The sequence below is a fragment of the Ursus maritimus genome, unplaced genomic scaffold (assembly GCF_017311325.1).
Source record: "Ursus maritimus isolate PB19 unplaced genomic scaffold, ASM1731132v1 scaffold_16, whole genome shotgun sequence".
Taxonomy (NCBI): domain Eukaryota; kingdom Metazoa; phylum Chordata; class Mammalia; order Carnivora; family Ursidae; genus Ursus; species Ursus maritimus.
The window spans coordinates 17983010-18002532 of record NW_024424008.1 but is presented as its reverse complement, the minus strand read 5'-3'; the positions used below and the strand labels follow the sequence as shown (position 1 = coordinate 18002532).

At 37.3% G+C, this 19523-nt stretch overlaps 1 protein-coding gene across 1 annotated transcript in view; it reads left to right on the top strand.

The window, feature by feature from the left end:
* NOX4 (NADPH oxidase 4) overlaps positions 1-19523 on the top strand; it is a 183745-nt gene that overhangs the window by 41710 nt on the left and 122512 nt on the right. The window contains exon 8 of the mRNA XM_008704443.2: positions 1137-1217. Within this exon, the coding sequence (XP_008702665.2) occupies positions 1137-1217 (81 nt within the window). The remainder of the gene's footprint in view (positions 1-1136; positions 1218-19523) is intronic.

Here is a 19523-nt window from a genome sequence, read left to right as displayed (position 1 = left end):
AATTATATGAAACTAGTACATACTTAAAATTTAAATAGTTTACATGCAACAATTAAGAAAAATACCCTGTAGAAATGGATAATTATCATGAAGAAATAAATCACAGAAGAATTAAAAGCAAGTAACACACAAAGGAAATAATACCCAATTCCACTTAATACAAAATAACGAAAATGTATAAAGTGGAGTCTGGGTTTGAGAAACAGGCTCTCCTACTCTACAGTGGGGTTTGTAATTGATAAATGTTTTCAGAGAGCAATGCGCAATGTGTATAAAAAACAAAATGTGTGTCCTTTGACATGGTAATTCCACTTCTAGGAATTTAGGTTCAAAAAGAAACAGGTATGTGCAAAAAGGCATATGTTACAAGCATGTTAATGATCTCATTTATGATTATCAAAAGCTCTGGATGAAGTAAATGCCAATCAATTGAATACTGTTTAAATCAGGGGTTCTAAAAGTTTCTAGGGGTTGTAACAGAATCCTCTAAGAAGCTTTTACCAAATTCTGCCATCCACTTCCAAGATACTAGTATGAATATTCATCCAGACATATGAAATGAAGTAACTGTTAGTCTGTTTACTTTTCTCAAAAATTTCATGGGTTGTGCTTATCATACCCCTTCCTTTTCAGACCCTTGGTTCTCCCCCAGGGCAATAACACCAAGGTGTTATATTTAACATATATGCTGTTCAGGAAAACAATAGAAAACTTTAATGAGCATTTCTTTAATTTCTCTCAATTTGACTTTCCTTTGGACTCCTCTCACAATATATATTGGGATAGGAGCATTATTTGTTTTAGATATCACTTGGAAATTGAGAATATTGATCAAAAGGATAATAAAAGTTCATATTAGCAGCCTATTACCTACTCCTCAATCTTACATCATCATAACTTTAAAATAAACATTTTATTTTAATTCCTTCCATGTATCTTTATTTGAAATACAAAAACCTTCAAAATGATAAAGTATTACTTATAATTTTGTCAGTTTTCTCTGCATGGTATGCTAATACTTTGATACTAATAGATAAATCTGAGATAACTGCTATTTTAACTGTCTTCAATTTTGACATGTGTCCGAAATGATGGGGTGTAAAGTAGCATTGAAATGAAGTTATTTGTTTTTTCAGAGTTTCCAACTATGACATCTTCTGGTATACTCATAATCTCTTCTTTGTCTTCTACATGCTGCTGATGTTACATGTTTCAGGGTAAGTTTAAAAAATATTTTAAAATATTTTTAAAAACATGTATGCCTAAACATGGGGTAATGAAAGACAAATCTATAGGAATTATCATAGGAAGTGGTAAAATTATTTGGTTACTTGGAATTGAAAGTAGTCTCAGAAATGAAGAGATAGTTCTATTTTTAGCATAGCATATTTTAATGAAAGTTGTATAAAAGTGTATTAAAACTGAAAGAGTTGGGGTGCCTGGGTGGCTCAGTCAGTTAGGCATCTGCCTTTGGCTTGGGTCATTTTTCCAGGGTCGGATTGGGCCCCTGCATCCAGTTCCCTGTTCATCGGGGAGCCTGCTTTTGCCTCTCCCATTGCCCCTGCTTGTGCTCTCTCTCCCTGTCAAATAAATAAATAAAATCTTAAAAAAAAAATAAAACTGAAATAGTTACTTCTCCCACAGTATTGCAGGTTTTCAAAAAAGATGTATTTATTTATTAGAGAGAGAGTGTGAGAAGGTGGAGGGGTGGAGAGAGAAACAGACTCCCCGCTGAGCATGGAGCCCACTGCGGGGCTTGATCCCAGGACCCTGAGATCATAACCTGACCTGAAATCAAGAGTCAGATGCTTAATTGACTCAGCCACCCAGGTGCCCCCACAGTATTGTAATCTTTAAAATCCTCTATAGTTATATCTTTTTTTTTTTTTAAGAGAGAGAAGTAGAGGGAGATAGGGGGAGTGGCAGAGGGAGAGAGAGAGAGAGAATCTTAAGCAGGCTCCATGCCCAGTGTAGAGTCTGACGCTGAGCATGATCTCACAATCCTGAGATCATGACCTGAGCCAAAATCAAGAGTTGGATGGTAAACTGACAGCCAGCCAGAAGCCCCTCTATAGTTATATCCTGATAATGTCTAAGAGAAAGTTAATAAGAAGTGCAGACTTCAAGAAGGTATTTTAGTGTTTGTATTTTTAGGAATTCCTTATGTGTTGCTGCTGCAGAATTTGTAACAACAGAGTTATCGGTTTTTAGTTTAAAAAGGCCTAGAAGCCCATAGCAACATTTTTCTAGATATGTCTCCTGAGGGAAGGGAAGTAAAAGCAAAATAAACTATTGGGACTCCATCAAAACAGAAAGCTTCTGCACAGTGAAGGAAACAATTAACAAGAGTAAAAGGCAACCTACTGAATGGGAGAAGATACTTGCAAATGATATACCTGATAAAGGTTTAGTATCCAAAATATATAAAGAACTGATATAACTCAAAACCAAAACCAAATAATCCAATTAAAAAATGTGTAGAAAACATGAACAGATTGCCTGAGTGGCACAGTCAGTTAAGCATCCAACTATTAGTTTTGGCTCAGGTCATGATGTCAGGGTTGTGAGATCAAGACCCGCATCAGACTCCACGTTCAGCAGGGAGTCTGCTTGAGATTCTATCTCTCCCTCTCCCTCCTCCCCTCCCCCCCATTCATGTGCACACTCTCTCTAAAAACTAAATAAATCTTTAAAAAATCAGCAGAAGACATCAACAGACATTTCTCTAAAGAGGATACCCAGATGGCCAACAGACACATGAAAAGATGTACAACATCACACATCGTCAGGGAAATACGAATCAAAACCACAGTGAGATATCACCTCACACCTGTCAGAATGGCTAAAACAAAAACACAAGCAACTAGTGGTGGCAGGAATGTGGAGATATAGAAACCCCCCTCGCACTGTTGGGGGGAATGCAAATTGGTGCAGCCACTGTGGGAAACAGTATGGAGTTTCCTCCAGAAGTTAAAAATAAAACCACCCTGTGATCCTGCAGTCACATTATTGGGTATTTACACAAAGAATACAAAAACACTAATTCAAAGATACATGCACCCCTATGTTAATAAGCAGCATTATTTACAATAGCCCAACTATGGAAGCAGCCCAAGTGTCTATCAATTGATGAATGGATAAAGAACATGTAGTAGGTATATACAATGAAATATTATTCAGCTATAAAAAAAGAATTAAATCTTGCCATTTACAACAGTATGGATGGACTTAGAGAGTATAATGCTAAGTGAAATAAGTCTGTAAGAGAACGACAAATACCATATGATCTCGCTCATATGTGGAATTTAAGAAACCAAACGAGCAAAGAAAAAAAGGCACAAATCAAGAAACAGACTCTTTAAAATAAAAAAGATTTTATTTATTTATTTGACAGAGGGAGAGAGAGAGTGAGAGCACAAGCCAGGGAGCAGCAGGCAGAGGGAGAGGGAGAAGCAGGCTCCCTGCTAAGCAGGGAGCCCGACTTGGGGCTTGATCCCAGGACCCTGGAATCATGACCTGAGCTGAAGGCAGCTGCTTAACTGACTGAGTCACACAGGCACCCCAAGAAACAGACTGTTAAGAGAACAACTCTTAACAGATTCTTAGAGAACAAACTGATGGTTACCAGAGGGAAAGTGGGTAGGGGGATGGGTAAAATAAGTGATGGAGATTAAAAAGTACATTTATCATGATGAGCACTGTTTTTTTATTTCAAGTTTGTATTTAAATTCTAGTTAACATATATGGTAAAATTGACTTCAGGTTTAGAATTTAGTGATTCATCACTTACATACAACACCCAGTGCTCATCACAAGTGCCCTCAATACCCATCACCCATCTAGCCCATTCCCTGGCCACTCCTTCCATCAACCGTTAGTTTGTTCTCTATAGTTAAGAGTCTCTTTTGGTTTGCTTCCTTTCTCCCTCTCTTTTTTACCTTCCCATGTTCATGTTTTGTTTCTTAAATTTCACATATGAGTGAAATCATATGATAATTGTCTTTCTCTGGCTGACTTATTTCGCTTAGCATAATGCATTCTAGTTCCATCCACATTGTTGCAAATGGCAAGATTTCTTTTTTTGATGGCTGAGTAGTATTCCATTGTATATAAAAATAACACATCCTCTTTAGCCATTCATCAGTCTATAGATACTTGGGCTCTTTCCATAGTTTCGCTATTGTTGGTAATGATGCTATAAATATTGGGATTCACGGAATCTGACTAATGAAGAATTGTTGAATCACTATATTGTACACCTGAAACTGTTATGTTTCTTTCCTCTTTTTTTTTTTTTTTAACCACGGCTTTTAAAATTTACTTGGAAAAGCTCATCAGGGAAGACAAATTTGATTCTACTGTAACAACAGCTATAATCACAAAGTTCATGAAGATTTGGTCTGGCAGCTGAGAAACAGCATTATGTTTTTTGGTCCTTACTAAGATGCAGAGTTGAATGAAATTATATCACAGGTAGTCAATTTCTGGGGTGCCTGGGTGACTCAGTTGGTTAAATGTACAACTCCTAGTTTCAGTGCAGGTCATAATCTTATAGTTGTGAGATTGAGCCCTGTTTCAGGCTCCGAGCTCAGTGCGGAGTCGGCTTGTCCCTCTCCTTCTGCTCTTTTTTTTTTTTTTAATAATAATTTTGTATTATGTTATATTATCACCATAGGGTACATCCCTAGTTTTTGATATAATGTTCCATGATTCATTACTTGCGTATAACACCCAGTGCACCATGCAATATGTGCCTTCCTTAATACCCATCACTGGCCTATCCCAATCCCCCACCCCCTTCCCCTCTGAAGTCCTCTGTTTGTTTCCCAGAGTCCATAGTCTCTCATGGTTCGTTCCCCCTTCTGTTTACCCCACCTTCATTCTTCCCTTCCTTCTCCTACCGATCTTTCCGCTATTTCTTATGTTCCATAAGTGAGTGAAACCATCGGATAATTGTCTTTCCCTGCTTGACCTATTTCACTTAGCATAATCTCCTCCAGTCCCATCCATGTTGCTGCAAATGTTGTGAAATCATTCTTTTTGATGGCTGAGTAATATTCCATTCTATATATGGATCACATCTTCTTAATCCAGTCATCTGTTGAAGGGAATCTTGGCTCCTTCCACAATTAAGCTATTGTGGACAATGCTGCTATGAACATTGGAGTGCATATGGCCCTCTCTTCACTATATCCATATCTTTGGGGTAAATACCCAGTAGTGCAATTGCTGGATCATAGGGTAGCTCAATTTTTAACTTTTTAAGGGACCTCCACACTGTTTTCCAAAGTGGCTGTACCAACTTGCATTTCCACCAATAGTGTAAGAGGGATCCCCTTTCTCCACATACTCTCCAGCATTTGTTGTTTCGTGCCTTGTCCATTTTTGCCATTCTAACTGGCATAAGGTGGTATCTCAATGTGGTTTTGATTTGAATCTCCTTGATGGCTAATGATTTTGAACATTTTTTCATATGTCTGTTAGCCATTTGTTTTTTTCTTCTTTTTTTTTAATGTTTTTTTTTTATTATATTATGTTAGTCACCATACAGTACATCCCCGGTTTCCTATGTAAAGTTCGATGATTCATTAGTTGCGTATAACACCCAGTGAACCATGCAATACGTGCCCTCCTTACTACCCATCACCGGTCTATCCCATTTCCCCACCCCCCCTCCCCTCTGAGGCCCTCAGTTTGTTTCTCATAGTCCATAGTCTCTCATGCTTCATTCCCCCTTCTGATTACCCCCCTTCTTTATCCCTGTCTTCCCATACTGATCTTCCTAGTTCTTATGTTCCATAGATGAGAGAAATCATATGATAATTGTCTTTCTCTGCTTGACTTATTTCACTTAGCATTATCTCCTCCAGTGCCGTCCATGTTGCAGCAAATGTTGAGAATTCGTTCTTTCTGATAGCTGAGTAATATTGCATTGTATATGGACCACAACTTCTTAATCCAGTCATCTGTTGAAGGGCATCTCGGCTCCTTCCACGCTTCGGCTATTGTGGACAATGCTGCTATGATCATTGGGGTGCATATGGCCCTTTGTATGTCTTCATTGGAAAAGAGTCTGTTCATATCTTCTGCCCATTTTTTGATTTGATTATTTGTTTCTTGTGTATTGAGTTTGAGAAGTTCTTTGTAGATCTTGGATACTAATCTTTTATCTGTAGTGTCATTTGCAAATATCTTCTCCCATTCCGTGGGCTGCCTCTTAGTTTTTTTGACTGTTTCCTTGGCTGTGCAGAAAATTTTATCTTGATGAAGTCCCACAAGTGCATTTTTTCTTTTGTTTCTCTTGCCTTTGGAGATGTGTCATGAAAAAAATTGCTGTGGCCGATGTCAAAGAGGTTGCGGCCTAATTCTCCTCTATGATTTTGATGGAATCCTGTCTCACATCGAGGTCTTTTATCCATTTGGAGTTTATCTGTGTGTATGGTGTGAGAGAGTGGTCAAGTTTCATTCTTTTGCATGTAGCTGTCCAATTTTCACAGCACCATTTATGGAAGAGACTGTCTTTTTTCCACTGGATGTTTTTTCCTGCTTTGTCAAAGATTAGTTGCCCAAAGAGCTGAGGGTCCATTTCTGGGTTCTCTACTCTGTTCAATTGGTTTATGTGTCTGTTTTTGTGCCAGTACCATGCTGTCTTTGTGATCACAGCTTTGTAGTATAGCTTGAAATCTGGCAACATGATGCCCCCAGCTTTGCTTTTCCTTTTCAACAATTCCTTGACGGTTCGGGGAACTTTTCTGGTTCCACACAAAGTTAAGGGCTATTTGTTCCACTTCTTTGAAAAATGTCATTGGTATTTTGATCAGGATAGCATTGAAAGTGTAGATTGCTCTGGGTAGCATAGACATTTTAACTATGTTTATTCTTCTGATGCATGAGCATGGAATATTTTTCCATCTTTTTGTGTCTTCTTCAATGTCTTTCAAGAGTGATTTGTAGTTTCTAGAATATAGATACTTTACGTCTCTGATTAAGTGAATTCCAAGGTAATGTATGATTTTTGGTGCTATTGTAAGTGGGATGGATTCCCTACTTTCTCTTTCTTCATTCTCATTGTTCGTGTATAGAAATGCAACTGATTTCTGAGCGTTGATTTTGTATCCTGCCACATTACTGAATTCCTCTATAACTTCTAGTAGTTTGGGAGTGGATTCTTTTGGGTTTTCCATATAGAGTATCAAGTCATCTGCGAAGAGAGACAGTTTGACTTCTTCTTTGCTGATTTTGATACCTTTTATCCCTTTTTGTTGTCTGATTGCTGTTGTAAGGACTTCTAGTGCTATGTTGAATAATAATGTTGAGAGTGGACATCCTTGTCGTGTTCCTGATCTTAAGGAAAGGCTTCCAGCTTTTCCCCATTGAGAATGATATTCGCTGTAGGCTTTTCATAGTTGGTTTTATGAGCTTGATCTTGATGGATAATCCTTTTAATGTACTGTTGGATCCTATTAGCTAGGATCTTGTTGAGAATTTTGGCGTCCATATTCATCAGGGAAATCGGTCTGTAATTCTCCTTTTTGAGGGGGTCTTTGCCTGGTTTGGGGATCAGGCAAAGTAATACTGGCCTCATAGAATGAGTTTGCTAGTTTTCCTTCTGTATCTAGTTTTTTGAAACAGCTTCAGGAGAATAGGTAATATTTCTTTTTTGAACGTTTGGTAGAATTCCCACAGGAATCCGTCAGGCCCTGGACTCTTGTTTTTGGGGATGTTTTTGATCACTGCTTCAATATCTTCATAATTAATTGGTCTGTTTAAATCATCAATTTCTTCCAGTTTCAGTTTTGGTAGTTTATAGGTTTCCAGGAAGGCATCCATTTCTTCCAGTTGTTTAATTTATTGACATAAAGTTGTTGGTGAAAATTTCCAATGATACTTCCTCTTTCATTGGTATTGGTTGTGATCTCTCCCCTTTCATTCATAATTTTATTAATTTGGGTCCTTTTTCTCGTCTTTTTTTTTTTTTACATAAAGAAGTTTGGATTTATTTTAAATAAGTCATTTGTTTTTGGTGTGAAATACTTTTGAAGTTGAAAATATTTTTCAAGATTTCAAAATTAGTTTGCATGAAGATTTTTACATCTGAATTAATTGTCACTTGTTTCTGGCAATACTGGTGGGCAAAAAACACTAAATTTTTAATTAGAGGAAAAATATCTCTCAGCTGTTTGAGTTTATTCAAGTTGGGTTGTTGTTTTACCCCTTTAAGCTTTTTTTTTTAATGTTTTTTTATTATATTATGTTAGTTATCATACAGTACATCCCTGGTTTCTGATGCAAACCTCGATGATTCATTAGTTGCCTATAACACCCAGTGCACCATGCAATACGTGCCCTCCTTACTACCCATCACCAGTCTCCCATTCCCCCAACCCCCTCCCCTCTGAAGTCCTCAGTTTGTTTCCCAGAGTCCATAGTCTCTCATGCTTCATTCCCCCTTCTGATTACCCCCCCTCTTTATCCTTTCTTCCCCTACCGATCTTCCTAGTTCTTATGCTCCATAGATGAGAGAAATCATATAATAATTGTCTTTCTCTGCTTGACATACTTCTCTTAGCATTATCTCCTCCAGTGCCGTCCATGTTGCAGCAAATGTTGAGAACTCGTTCTTTCTGATAGCTGAGTAATATTCCATTGTATATATGGACCACAACTTCTTAATCCAGTCATCTGTTGAATGGCATCTCGGTTCCTTCCACGATTTAGCTATTGTGGACAATGCTGCTATGAACATTGGGGTGCATATGGCCCTTCTCTTCACTACGTCTGTATCTTTGGGGTAAATACCCAGTAGTGCAATGGCTGGATCATAGGGTAGCTCAATTTTTAACTTTTTAAGGGACCTCCACACTGTTTTCCAGAGTGGCTGTACCAACTTGCATTCCCACCAACAATGTAGGAGGGATCCCCTTTCTCCACATCCTCTCCAACAATTGTTGTTTCTTGCCTTGTCTATTTTTGCCATTCTAACTGGCGTAAGGTGGTATCTTAGTGTGGTTTTGATTTGAATTTCCCTGATGGCTAATGATTTTGAACATTTTTTCATGTGTCTGTTAGCCATTTGTATGTCTTCATTGGAAAAGTGTCTGTTCATATCTTCTGCCCATTTTTTGATTTGTTTATTTGTTTCTCGTGTATTGAGTTTGAGAAGTTCTTTGTAGATCTTGGATACCAGTCTTTTATCTGTAGTGTCATTTGCAAATATCTTCTCCCATTCCGTGGGCTGCCTCTTAGTTTTTTTTTTGACTGTTTCCTTGACTGTGCAGAAGCTTTTTATCTTGATGAAGTCCCACAAGTTCATTTTATCTTTTGTTTCTCTTGCCTTTGGAGATGTGTCATGAAAAAGGTTGCTGTGGCCAATGTCGTAGAGGTTGCTGCCTATGTTCTCCTCTAGGATTTTGATGGATTCCTGTCTCACATCGAGGTCTTTCATCCATTTGGAGTTTATCTTTGTGTATGGTGTGAGAGAGTGCTCAAGTTTCATTCTTTTGCATGTAGCTGTCCAATGTTCCCAGCACGATTTATTGAAGAGACTTGTCTTTTTTCCACTGGATGTTTTTTCCTGCTTTGTCAAAGATTAGTTGCCCAAAGAGACAAGGGTCCATTTCTGGGTTTTATATTCTGTTCCATTGGTCTATGTGTCTATTTTTGTGCCAGTACCATGCTATCTTTGTGATCACAGCTTTGTAGTACAGCTCGAAATCCGGCATTGTGTTGCCCCCAGCTTTGTTTTTCCTTTTCATCAGTTCCTTGGCGATTCGGGGCCTTCTGGTTCCATAGAAATTTAAGGAATATTTGTTCCCATTCCTTGAAAAATGTCATCGGTATTTTGATCGGGATAGCATTGAAAGTGTTGATTGCCCTGGGTAGCGTGGACATTTTAACTATGTTAATTCTTCTGATCCATGAGCATGGAATATTTTTCCATCTTTTTGTGTCTTCTTCAATGTCTTTCAAGAGTGATTTATAGTTTCTAGAATGTAGATCCTTTATGTCTCTGGTTAAGTGAATTCCAAGGTAACATATGATTTTTGGTGCTATTATAAATGGGATGGATTCCCCAATTTCTCTTTCTTCAGTCTCATTATTCGTGTATAGAAATGCAACTGATTTCTGATCATTGATTTTGTATCCTGCCACATTACTGAATTGCTTTTTAACTTCTAATAGTTTGGGAGTGGATTCTTTTGGGTTTTCCATATAGAGTATCATGTCATCTGTGAAGAGAGACAGTTTGACTTCTTTGCCGATTTGGATACCTTTTATCCCTTTTTGTTTTCTGATTGCTGTTGCAAGGACTTATAGTACTATGTTGAATAATAGTGGCGAGAGTGGGCATCCTTGTCTTGTTGCTGATCTTAACAATGGCTTCCAGCTTTTCCCTGTTGAGAATAATATTTGCTGTAGGTTTTTCATAAATGGTTTTTATGATCTTGAGAAATGTACCATCTATTCCTACACTCTGAATGGTTTTAGTCAGGAAAGGATGCTGTATTTTCTTTCTCTCTTCTTTTGAATCAGTCTGGCCAGTGGCTTATCAATCTCATTTATTCTTTCAAAGAACCAGCCTCTAGTTCTCTTCATCTGCTCTACTGTGCTCCTGGTTTCTAATTCAGTGATCTCTGCTCTAATCTAGATCAACTGCCTTCTCGTGCGTGGGTTAGGCCTGTTCTTCTGTTCCAGCTCCAGCTTCTTAAGGTGAGAATATAAAAACTCCATTTTAGATTTTTCTATTCTTTTGAGAGGCTTGGATGGCTATGTATTTTCCCCTTAGGACCAAATTTGCAGTATCCCATAGGTTTTGGACCAATGTGTTTTCATTCTTGTTGGTCTTCAAAAATTGCTTAATCTGATTTTTAATTTCCTGGTTTACCCAGTCATTCTTGAGCAGGATGGTTCTTAGGTTCCAAGTGTTTGAGTTTCTTCCAAATTTTTCCTTGTGATTGAGTTCCAATTTCAACCCATTGTGGTCTGAGAATATGCAGGGAATAATCTCAGTATTTTGGTATCGGTTGAGATATGTTTTGTGACCCAGTATATGGTCTATTCTCGAGAATGTTCCATGTGCATTCAAAAAGAACGAGTTTCTGTTGTTCTGGAGTGTAGTGTTCTGTATATATCTATGAGGTCCATCTGGTCAGTATGTCATTCAAAGCTCTTGTTTCTTTCTTGATTTTCTGCTTAGGTGATCTGTCTATTGCTGAGAGTGGAGTGTTGAGGTCCCCTACTATTAACGTAAATTATCTATATGTCTCTTTATTCTGGTTAAGAGTTGGCTTGTGTATCTTGCTGCTACCCTGTTGGGGGCATAGATATTTATAATTGTCATATCCACTTGTTGGATACATCCTTTAAGAATAATATCGTCTCCTTCCGTATCTCTAACTACAGTCTTTAGTTTAAAATCTAATCTCTCTGATATGAGAATTGCTACCCCAGCTTTCTTTTGAGGTCCATTGGCATGAAAAATGGTTTTCCATACATTCACTTTCAGTCTGGATGTATCTTTAGGTTCAAGATGAGTCTCTTGTATACAGCAAATGGATGGGTTATGTCTTTTTATCCAATCTGCATCCCTGTGGCATTAATGGGAGCATTTACGCCATTCACATTGAGAGTGATTATTGAGAGATATCATTTTAATGATGTCATGTTTCCATGTGAAGTCTTTGTTTCTATAGATTGTAAATTTCTGTTCTGTATCACTCTTGGGGCCTTTTTACTTTCACAGAATCCCCCTTAATATCTCCTGTAGGGCTGGTTTGGTGGTTACGAATTTGGTCAGTTTCTGCCAATCCTGGAAGGTCCTTATCTCTCCATCAATTGTAAATGACAGCCTTGCTGGATAAAGGATCCTTGGCTTCATGTTCTTCTTGGATAGAGCTGTGAAAATATGCTGCCAACACTTCCTATCCTGCCAGGTCTCTGTAGACAGGTCTGACATTATTCTGATATTTTTACCTCTGTACATAAGGATTTTCTTCCCTCTGGCCACTTTCAATACTGTATCCTTGGATCTAATATTTGCGAAATGCACTATGATGTGATGTGGTGTAGGTCTGTTGTGATTGACCTTGGGAGGTGTCCTCTCTGCCTCTTGGACACGAATGCTTGTTTCATTTGCCAGATTAGGGAAATTTTCAGCTACAATTTATTGAAATATCTCTTCTAGACCTCTCTTTCTTCACCCCCTCAGGGATGCCGATGATTCTGACATTGGAATGTTTCATTGAGTCGGTAATACCCCTTAATCTACATTTTTGAGATTGGATTTTTTTGTGCCATGTTTCTGTTTTAACTTTCTCTTTTACCATCCCATCCTCCAATTCACTAATTCGTTCTTCTGCCTCATTTACCCTGGCCGTCAGAGCGTCTAGTTTAGACTGCGTTTGATTCATAGTATTTTTAATTTCTGCCAGATTCACTTTCATTTCTGCCCTTAGAGATTCTATATTTTCATTAATATTTTCATTAATATTTTTTCCAAGTCTACACATCATCTTGACCATTGTTACTCTGAACTCCATTTCTGACAATTTGGTTATGTCCATATCCATCAGTTCTGTGGCAGAGGCCACAGTCTCATTACCTTTTCTTTGCTGGGGGAGATTTCTCCTCCTCGTCATTCTGGTGAGGAGAGGTTGCAGGGATGCCCAGAGCCCAAATTATTGACCAGGACCCAGGCAGTGTGCACTTGCTTTATAGGGACCTTAGGGATGTGGGCTTCTTGATTTTTTAGCCTGCCTTCTGGTGGAGGGGCCTGCCGCGCTGATACTCAGGCAGCCCTCTTTGGGTAGAGTCGCCCTGCCCCTGCGAGGGATGATGGGGATGGGCACAATGTGAGCTGGTATTTCCTGGCTTTTAAAACTGTTATGTTTCTATACTGGAATGTTAACTAATGTTAAGTATACTGGCATTAAAATACAAAACTTAATTAAAATAAATAAATAGAAATACAAACAAAATAATGAGGCCTAGTTGCAATAATAGTTGTAGAGAAAGCCAAAGGTTTACAATGACCAAAGAGAAAGATCTCTCAAAAACATCAGAAGATCACAACAGAAAAAAAGAAAGTATCCTAAGCCTGTTACAAAGAATATACCCCCAATATTCTGAAAAGTGTTTTAACCCAAGCAGTTTACTCAAATGTATAGTGCTTAAAGTAATCCATTAGCTTAGAGGAAGGAAATAATGTACATTTATATGCATGTATCTCCATGATCACCAGAGTAGAGTGTGGTTTTGTCTTGAGACTCACATAATATGACACAATAGGCCATCGTCTGATATCAGGTTCACTTGATTGCATAGAATAATAGAGGACAGGAAACAGGAAGTCAATTAGGATAATGTCAGGTCCTTCTTCTGTGGAGATCCCTCTGGTTGGTTAGGAATTATTTCCCATCTCCTCTCCCTTGCCTCCCGTATACCAACTCAGTTTCAAAATGAATAAACCATACAGGTAGGCATGGACTACCTTGCCTTGCATAAGGCTCATGGTCCACAGGAACCAGTATCTTGGTAGCAGCCCCGATCTCCTCAAGGGATCTCCTCAGTTGTGAGAACACACCGCACACAGGAAACTGAGGTCTGAGTCCTGAACAATTTTATAGTGCACTCATAGCCCTCCTGGTCTGGATGCATTCCACCTATAATAAACAATGTTGCCTGGAAACACAGCTGGCATTCCCCACTTATCATAGCCCAAAATGTTTCCAGGGAGACAGTGTTTGGAGAAAGGTTCAGATCTGCTGTTAATTCCTTCCTCAGAATGTTTTCTAATGTACTTTGTCACTACAGTAGGTCATATACATAAACTATGTATTTATTTCAGGGTGCGTGTTTAAAATGTTTTTTTTTTTTCTCCTCTGATTTTGGAGACCACTGGTTTAGACAGCAGTATTATATGGGTCTCTCATATATGTCCTGGCTCAATTTGTTCTGTACTGGGTTCCAGAACATATAGTTATAGAGCATCAGAAACACAGCCACACATTATTATCCTGATTTCCGGTTAGTTATTTCTGCCACACGAAGAAGAGGGCCATGGTCTGATGAAGCTCTGGGTTCTATTCCTTTGTGGGGATAATATGTTTTAAGGAACATTAGGACACCAAGAAAGTTCTCAGTACAGAAAGTTTGGTTTACACTCTGTTATTTAAATGGCTTGTTTGCCTGTCAGGGCTATTATCATAAAATGAACTATGGGTAAACAGATGCTAGTAATGTTAACTGTAATTTAAAATAATTACATAATGTTTACTATATACCAAAGATAAATTCAGAATGATTTAGATGTTTTATGTCTTCAGGGATCACAGTTTTACAAGGATAAAATAATATTGTTAAACCCTGTTTACAGGTCAGAAAACTGAAGTTTAGGAAGATTAAGTAATTTGGTAGTTTACCTAACTGATGGATCCTGGATTCAAATTCAGCCATTGTGACCCAAAAACTCATATTTTTTTACTACTAGGTTTTGGTGTTTTGGAGAGCTCTGTACTGAGAACTTGGTGTTAAGATTTTTTTTTTAAAGGTTAATATCTTGATTTATCTGGGATTGTGGTCTCTCTCATCTATCTGTAACAAATGAGAGAAAAATGCAGTCATTTGTTAGTATAATTAGTTATGCATTCTTTGAGCATTATGTTGTACTCAGTTAAAACTGAAAATATCTGTTTCTTTGTAATTCAAAATAGAGTCAATTTTTTAAAAAAGGTTCAGGAGTTCAAACAGATTTCTTAAGTTTAAAGAAGCTTGTATTGAGAGTTCTTTCTTTATTTTTTGGACATAAAAGGAGGCATATTTAAAATTTGAATTTACTTTTGTAAAACAAGGGTTATAAACAGAAAGTGACTTTAATTTATGCAAAGAAATAACAAAAGGCATCTGCAGAGTGAATTATATGTAACAATTTCTTATACTAACTTAATTGTCACAAACTATTAGTAGAAAACAACCATTCTAATACTGAAATCAGTGTCATACAACAAATATGTAATTCTATAAGGATTCTATAGTACACATTTTTATGGAATTAAATTTTTATTGATGTATAATTGATAAAATTATATATTATATATTGCAAAGTAATATATTTTAAGTATATACTGTGATGATATACATATATGTTGTGAAATGATTATCCCAACCAAGTGAATTAACACATCTAAGACTTTACACTTACCTTCCCCTCCCCCACCCCAGTGAGAAGGCTTAAGATCTACTCTCTTAGGAAATCTCAAGTATACAGTATGGTATTATTAACTATAGTCATCATGCTGTACATTAGATCCTCAGAACTTTCCCATCTTATAACTAAAGCTTTGTAACCCTGTGAAGTTAAATTTTGAATAAAGCCACATAGATTATGCTTCTGGTGTGGGAAAATTTACTGGTGGTAAATTTTACAGCTTTTTCAAAATGGAACATTTCTCAAAAAAAATTTATTACTAAAGGATCTAAGTAAATCTATTGAAATTATTAGGGGCGCCTCGGTGGCACAGCGGTTAAGCGTCTGCCTTCGGCTCAGGGCGTGATCCCGGCGTTATGGGATCGAGCCCCACATCAGGCTCTTCTGCTATGAGCCTGCTTCTTTCTCTCCCACTCCCCCTGCTTGTGTTCCCTCTCTCGCTGGCTGTCTCTATCTCTGTCGAATAAATAAATAAAATATTTAAGTAAATCTATTGAAATTATTATCATTTGTGCCAATGTTGAGAACTTAGAAATATCTTTGTTATATGAAATACCTTGATAATTTCATTCTTTAGCTTTTGGTTATATGAGTAAATAAAATGCAGTTATTCAAAATAAGGTTCTTGGATTTATATTGAGATTTCTATTAAAGAGTGTGCTTTAGGTAGGGGACAGGAAATCAGTATTTTCTGGCCATTTACTCTATCAGTGTACTAAGTAGTATAATGAGGTATAGTGGAACAATATAATATATGATCTTTAGTCTCCCAGCATTGCTAATTAGTTTGGAATTAAAACGTCAGTTGAAAGAGCTAGAGAGTATTTTAGACTGCATATTTTCCTGGTATAAACATATTTTATTTTCAAGAATTCAATATAGGCTAGAAATTTTAGAAAATTTTAGGCTTCAAGGATGAAATGATTAGAGATTGTTGATTGGTCTCTCTGCCTAAGCAGCCTTTCGCAGTAGGAGGAGCAGTTGCTTCCAGTGATTTTTTGAAGGTCAGTTTTGTTTTTATAGAATTTCAAGTTTTGAAGGAAGCTTAAAGGATATCTCTAGTAAGATGCCTTGAGTCTCCCATACAAACTGAGTAAATGTCTAATTCTGAAAAGCCAATTCTGTCTTTGGGAACCTCTAATTTTCACAAAGTTCTTTCCCTTTTGAACCAGAATTTATTTTACTTTAATTCGGTGACTTCAACAGCTGTGACTCTGTAGGCCATGGAAATTGAGCCCCTCTCCTTCAAATTGTGCTCATCTGTTCTTTGCTTGATGATTATTTCAAGTCTTATCATTATTCCACACTTTAAAAAATATTTTAATAGTTAATATTCATTGAGTACTTATCTTGTACCTTACTAATGTTTGATCTAATTAAATCCTCCCAACAGCCCTGGTAAAATCTGCTGCTGTTGCTGTTGTTGCTATTATTATTATTATTATTATTATTATTATTATCATTAACCAGGTGACAGAACAGGGGCAGTGGCAGAGGGGAAGTAACTTGTTAAAAGTCATGGTAGTTAGTAGAAGAGTTTGGGTTTGAACCCAGGAATCAGATTCCTGAGCCCACATTCCTCACCACTAACTTAGGCTGGCTGCACTTTGGTATGCTTCCCTTGTATCCCTTTTAAAGCTGGAAACCACCGTAAATGTGGTGCTCTGGGGATATATGACATGACATTGGCAACATGGAAAGTTTATCTTTTTTGCTCCAAATATTGCAGCCATTATTTAGGACCTAGTTGTCTTGTTCCATGATTACCCATGCCCTTAGCTTAACCTAATTTTCATACTTGTTACCTGTGTTTTAGATTTTTTTCAATTATTTATAAGCAAATCTATTGCATGACACCCTAAAAAAACACATTTCATATACATTAAACTCAGATGTTTCTTTTCAGTAGTTAAAGGTATCTTTAAAATATGCAAATTTTCCTTTCCAAGAGGTCAAAAAAGCATGGCAATTAAGAGGTACGTCATTAATATCTGTATGACCTTGCCAGATAATTTGTCCTTTCTTTTTCTTAACTATTAGATGGGATTAATAAAGTCACATCATCGGGTTGTCTCAGGTTTAAATAAGTGAATATAGCAATGTAGGCATAATATAGGCATATTCAAATGTTAGCAGAAAAAAAATTATACTTGTGCCAATACCTAATAGCTGTTTTAGGAAGAAACTCTACATTTAACTGTTTGAAGAGTCTTTTTTTTTTTTCTGATAAAGACACAGCACTTTTGAAGAGCCCAGATTTTCCTATCTACAAAGTAATTTGATGAAATTATAATGAAAACTGCTTAGCAGATCAAAAGAATATTCCTTGAAAGGGCAACAATTTTTATAACATTGTTAGGTCTCAAAAATTCAATTGATTTTAACAATAAAGGTTTACTTTGGGACTTGCAAGACAAGCCTCCTCCTGAGGGAATTTTTTTTATTTTAATTTTTAATATGCCTTTCTAGGAGGTTGCTATTTGCGTGCTATATTAAAGATATTTCAATTCAGAAAGACATTTGAGGGGGGCAAAAAGCCAAAACTGTTTCCTCTTTTCAGACATGAATGTAACGGGACATTTCTTTTTCATTTGAAAAACTCATCAGGAGGAGATATGTACTGCCATTCTCACTTACTGATAAAAGGGATATTGGAGGGAAAAGCAATTATGAATGTCACAAAGCTGCAGCTGAGAGACTAACCCTACTCCTTTGACAGGCATGTGGAGGGAATGCGCTGTAAATGAGATTTGGCACCCTGGCCTCTCAGTCTTACCTTAGTCAACACCCACTGGCTCTAGCTTGGAGTGTTAGGTGGGAGTGATTGTATTTTGCTTTTTTATTTATATGAGAGAGGAATCATAATGTGACGATTCTGAAAAAGAGAGGGGGAAGAGCCTCCTCAAACGCATGTATGGCAATGAGAGCCAATTAATTGTGTAAATAACATTTTTGTGCTAGCTCTGCTGGACTTCTCAGATCTTATTTTATTATATAAACTAATATATATTATTTATATATTACATGGTACATTATTCTTTCAAACAGAGCTCTTTGCCATTTGGAAATACTTGCTGGCAAGAGTACATTGTAGAGCATGATTTATATTCTGTTTGAGTCCTTTTTTCTAGGGGGATTTAAAAGGAGTGGGTTTCTATGTACATGTTTCTAAAATCATTTATTCTTTCAACCAGGGGAACACAGTGGGCAGCTTTTGTCAACAATGACATTAATGAACCAGAGGTTTCATAGGAGTTTAGGCTCAAGAAGTTAACCAGGGTTAGACAGATATTTATGAAGTTACTTGGCTTACTGTACTGGCTTTTCCTCACTCCACTATGCCCTTAGGAGGAGGAAATTAAGAACATCCCGTAGGGGGATAGTGGTATTTATGCAATTTGGATAAGTGTTGATTGCCGATTCCCAGATATCTTCTTAGAAGCCACTTGCCTGAGGGCTCCTTTCACCCACACTGGCTTGTGTGATCTTCCTACTAGTCAGAAGCATTTGTGCCTAAAATGTCAATGGGAACGTGGTGAAGCCCAGGGAAAGGAAAGCTTAGAAGTGTTATGTTAAGCCAATTCTGTTCTAGCACCGAGGAAGAACAATTTATTTCCCTACACCTTCTTTTCCTTGTTCCTTTCCTTGCTTCTAGATTTGACTTGGCTATATAATGTATTGTCCAAACCAGACACTTCTGAGAATGAAATGGGATGCTATTAATTAAGCAGCGTCTTGTGTGTGAACCAGGACATACAGTGATTCCACCTATTCCTAGGTGTTAGGGGAAAGTTCTAGGGAGACTGAATCACAAAAGAAAACCTCACCTCAAGTGGGGGCTCTACATGGGTATTTGGGAGCCTAGAACCTTCAAATAATAAACACAATAGATTTGTTTAGCTTTGTCCCACTTTATAGATCATAATTGGATGTGCTCTACCATGTTAGGTAGAAGGTTGAGGATTTGCATGCTCGTGGTCATGGCTAAATCTTTTGTATACTACTAATCACTCTTACAGGTAACCTGTTCTGAATAGTTTCTAGATGCTTAATTTCTGATAAGCGTGCATAATTATTATTAGTTTGACACCCTTTATTTCTACCTCAAAAGCCTACTTCTCTTTCAGTAGAGTAGGAGTCCTCTACTTGGATTCATAATCTCTAGGAATCGTTGAATGGTTACAGGGGATCTATGAATTCCTGAATACAACCCCTCTCCTCTTGCACAATGTGTGTGTGTAAATATGTATATGTATATATATTTATATTTAATACATTACACACACACACACACACACACACACACACACACACACAC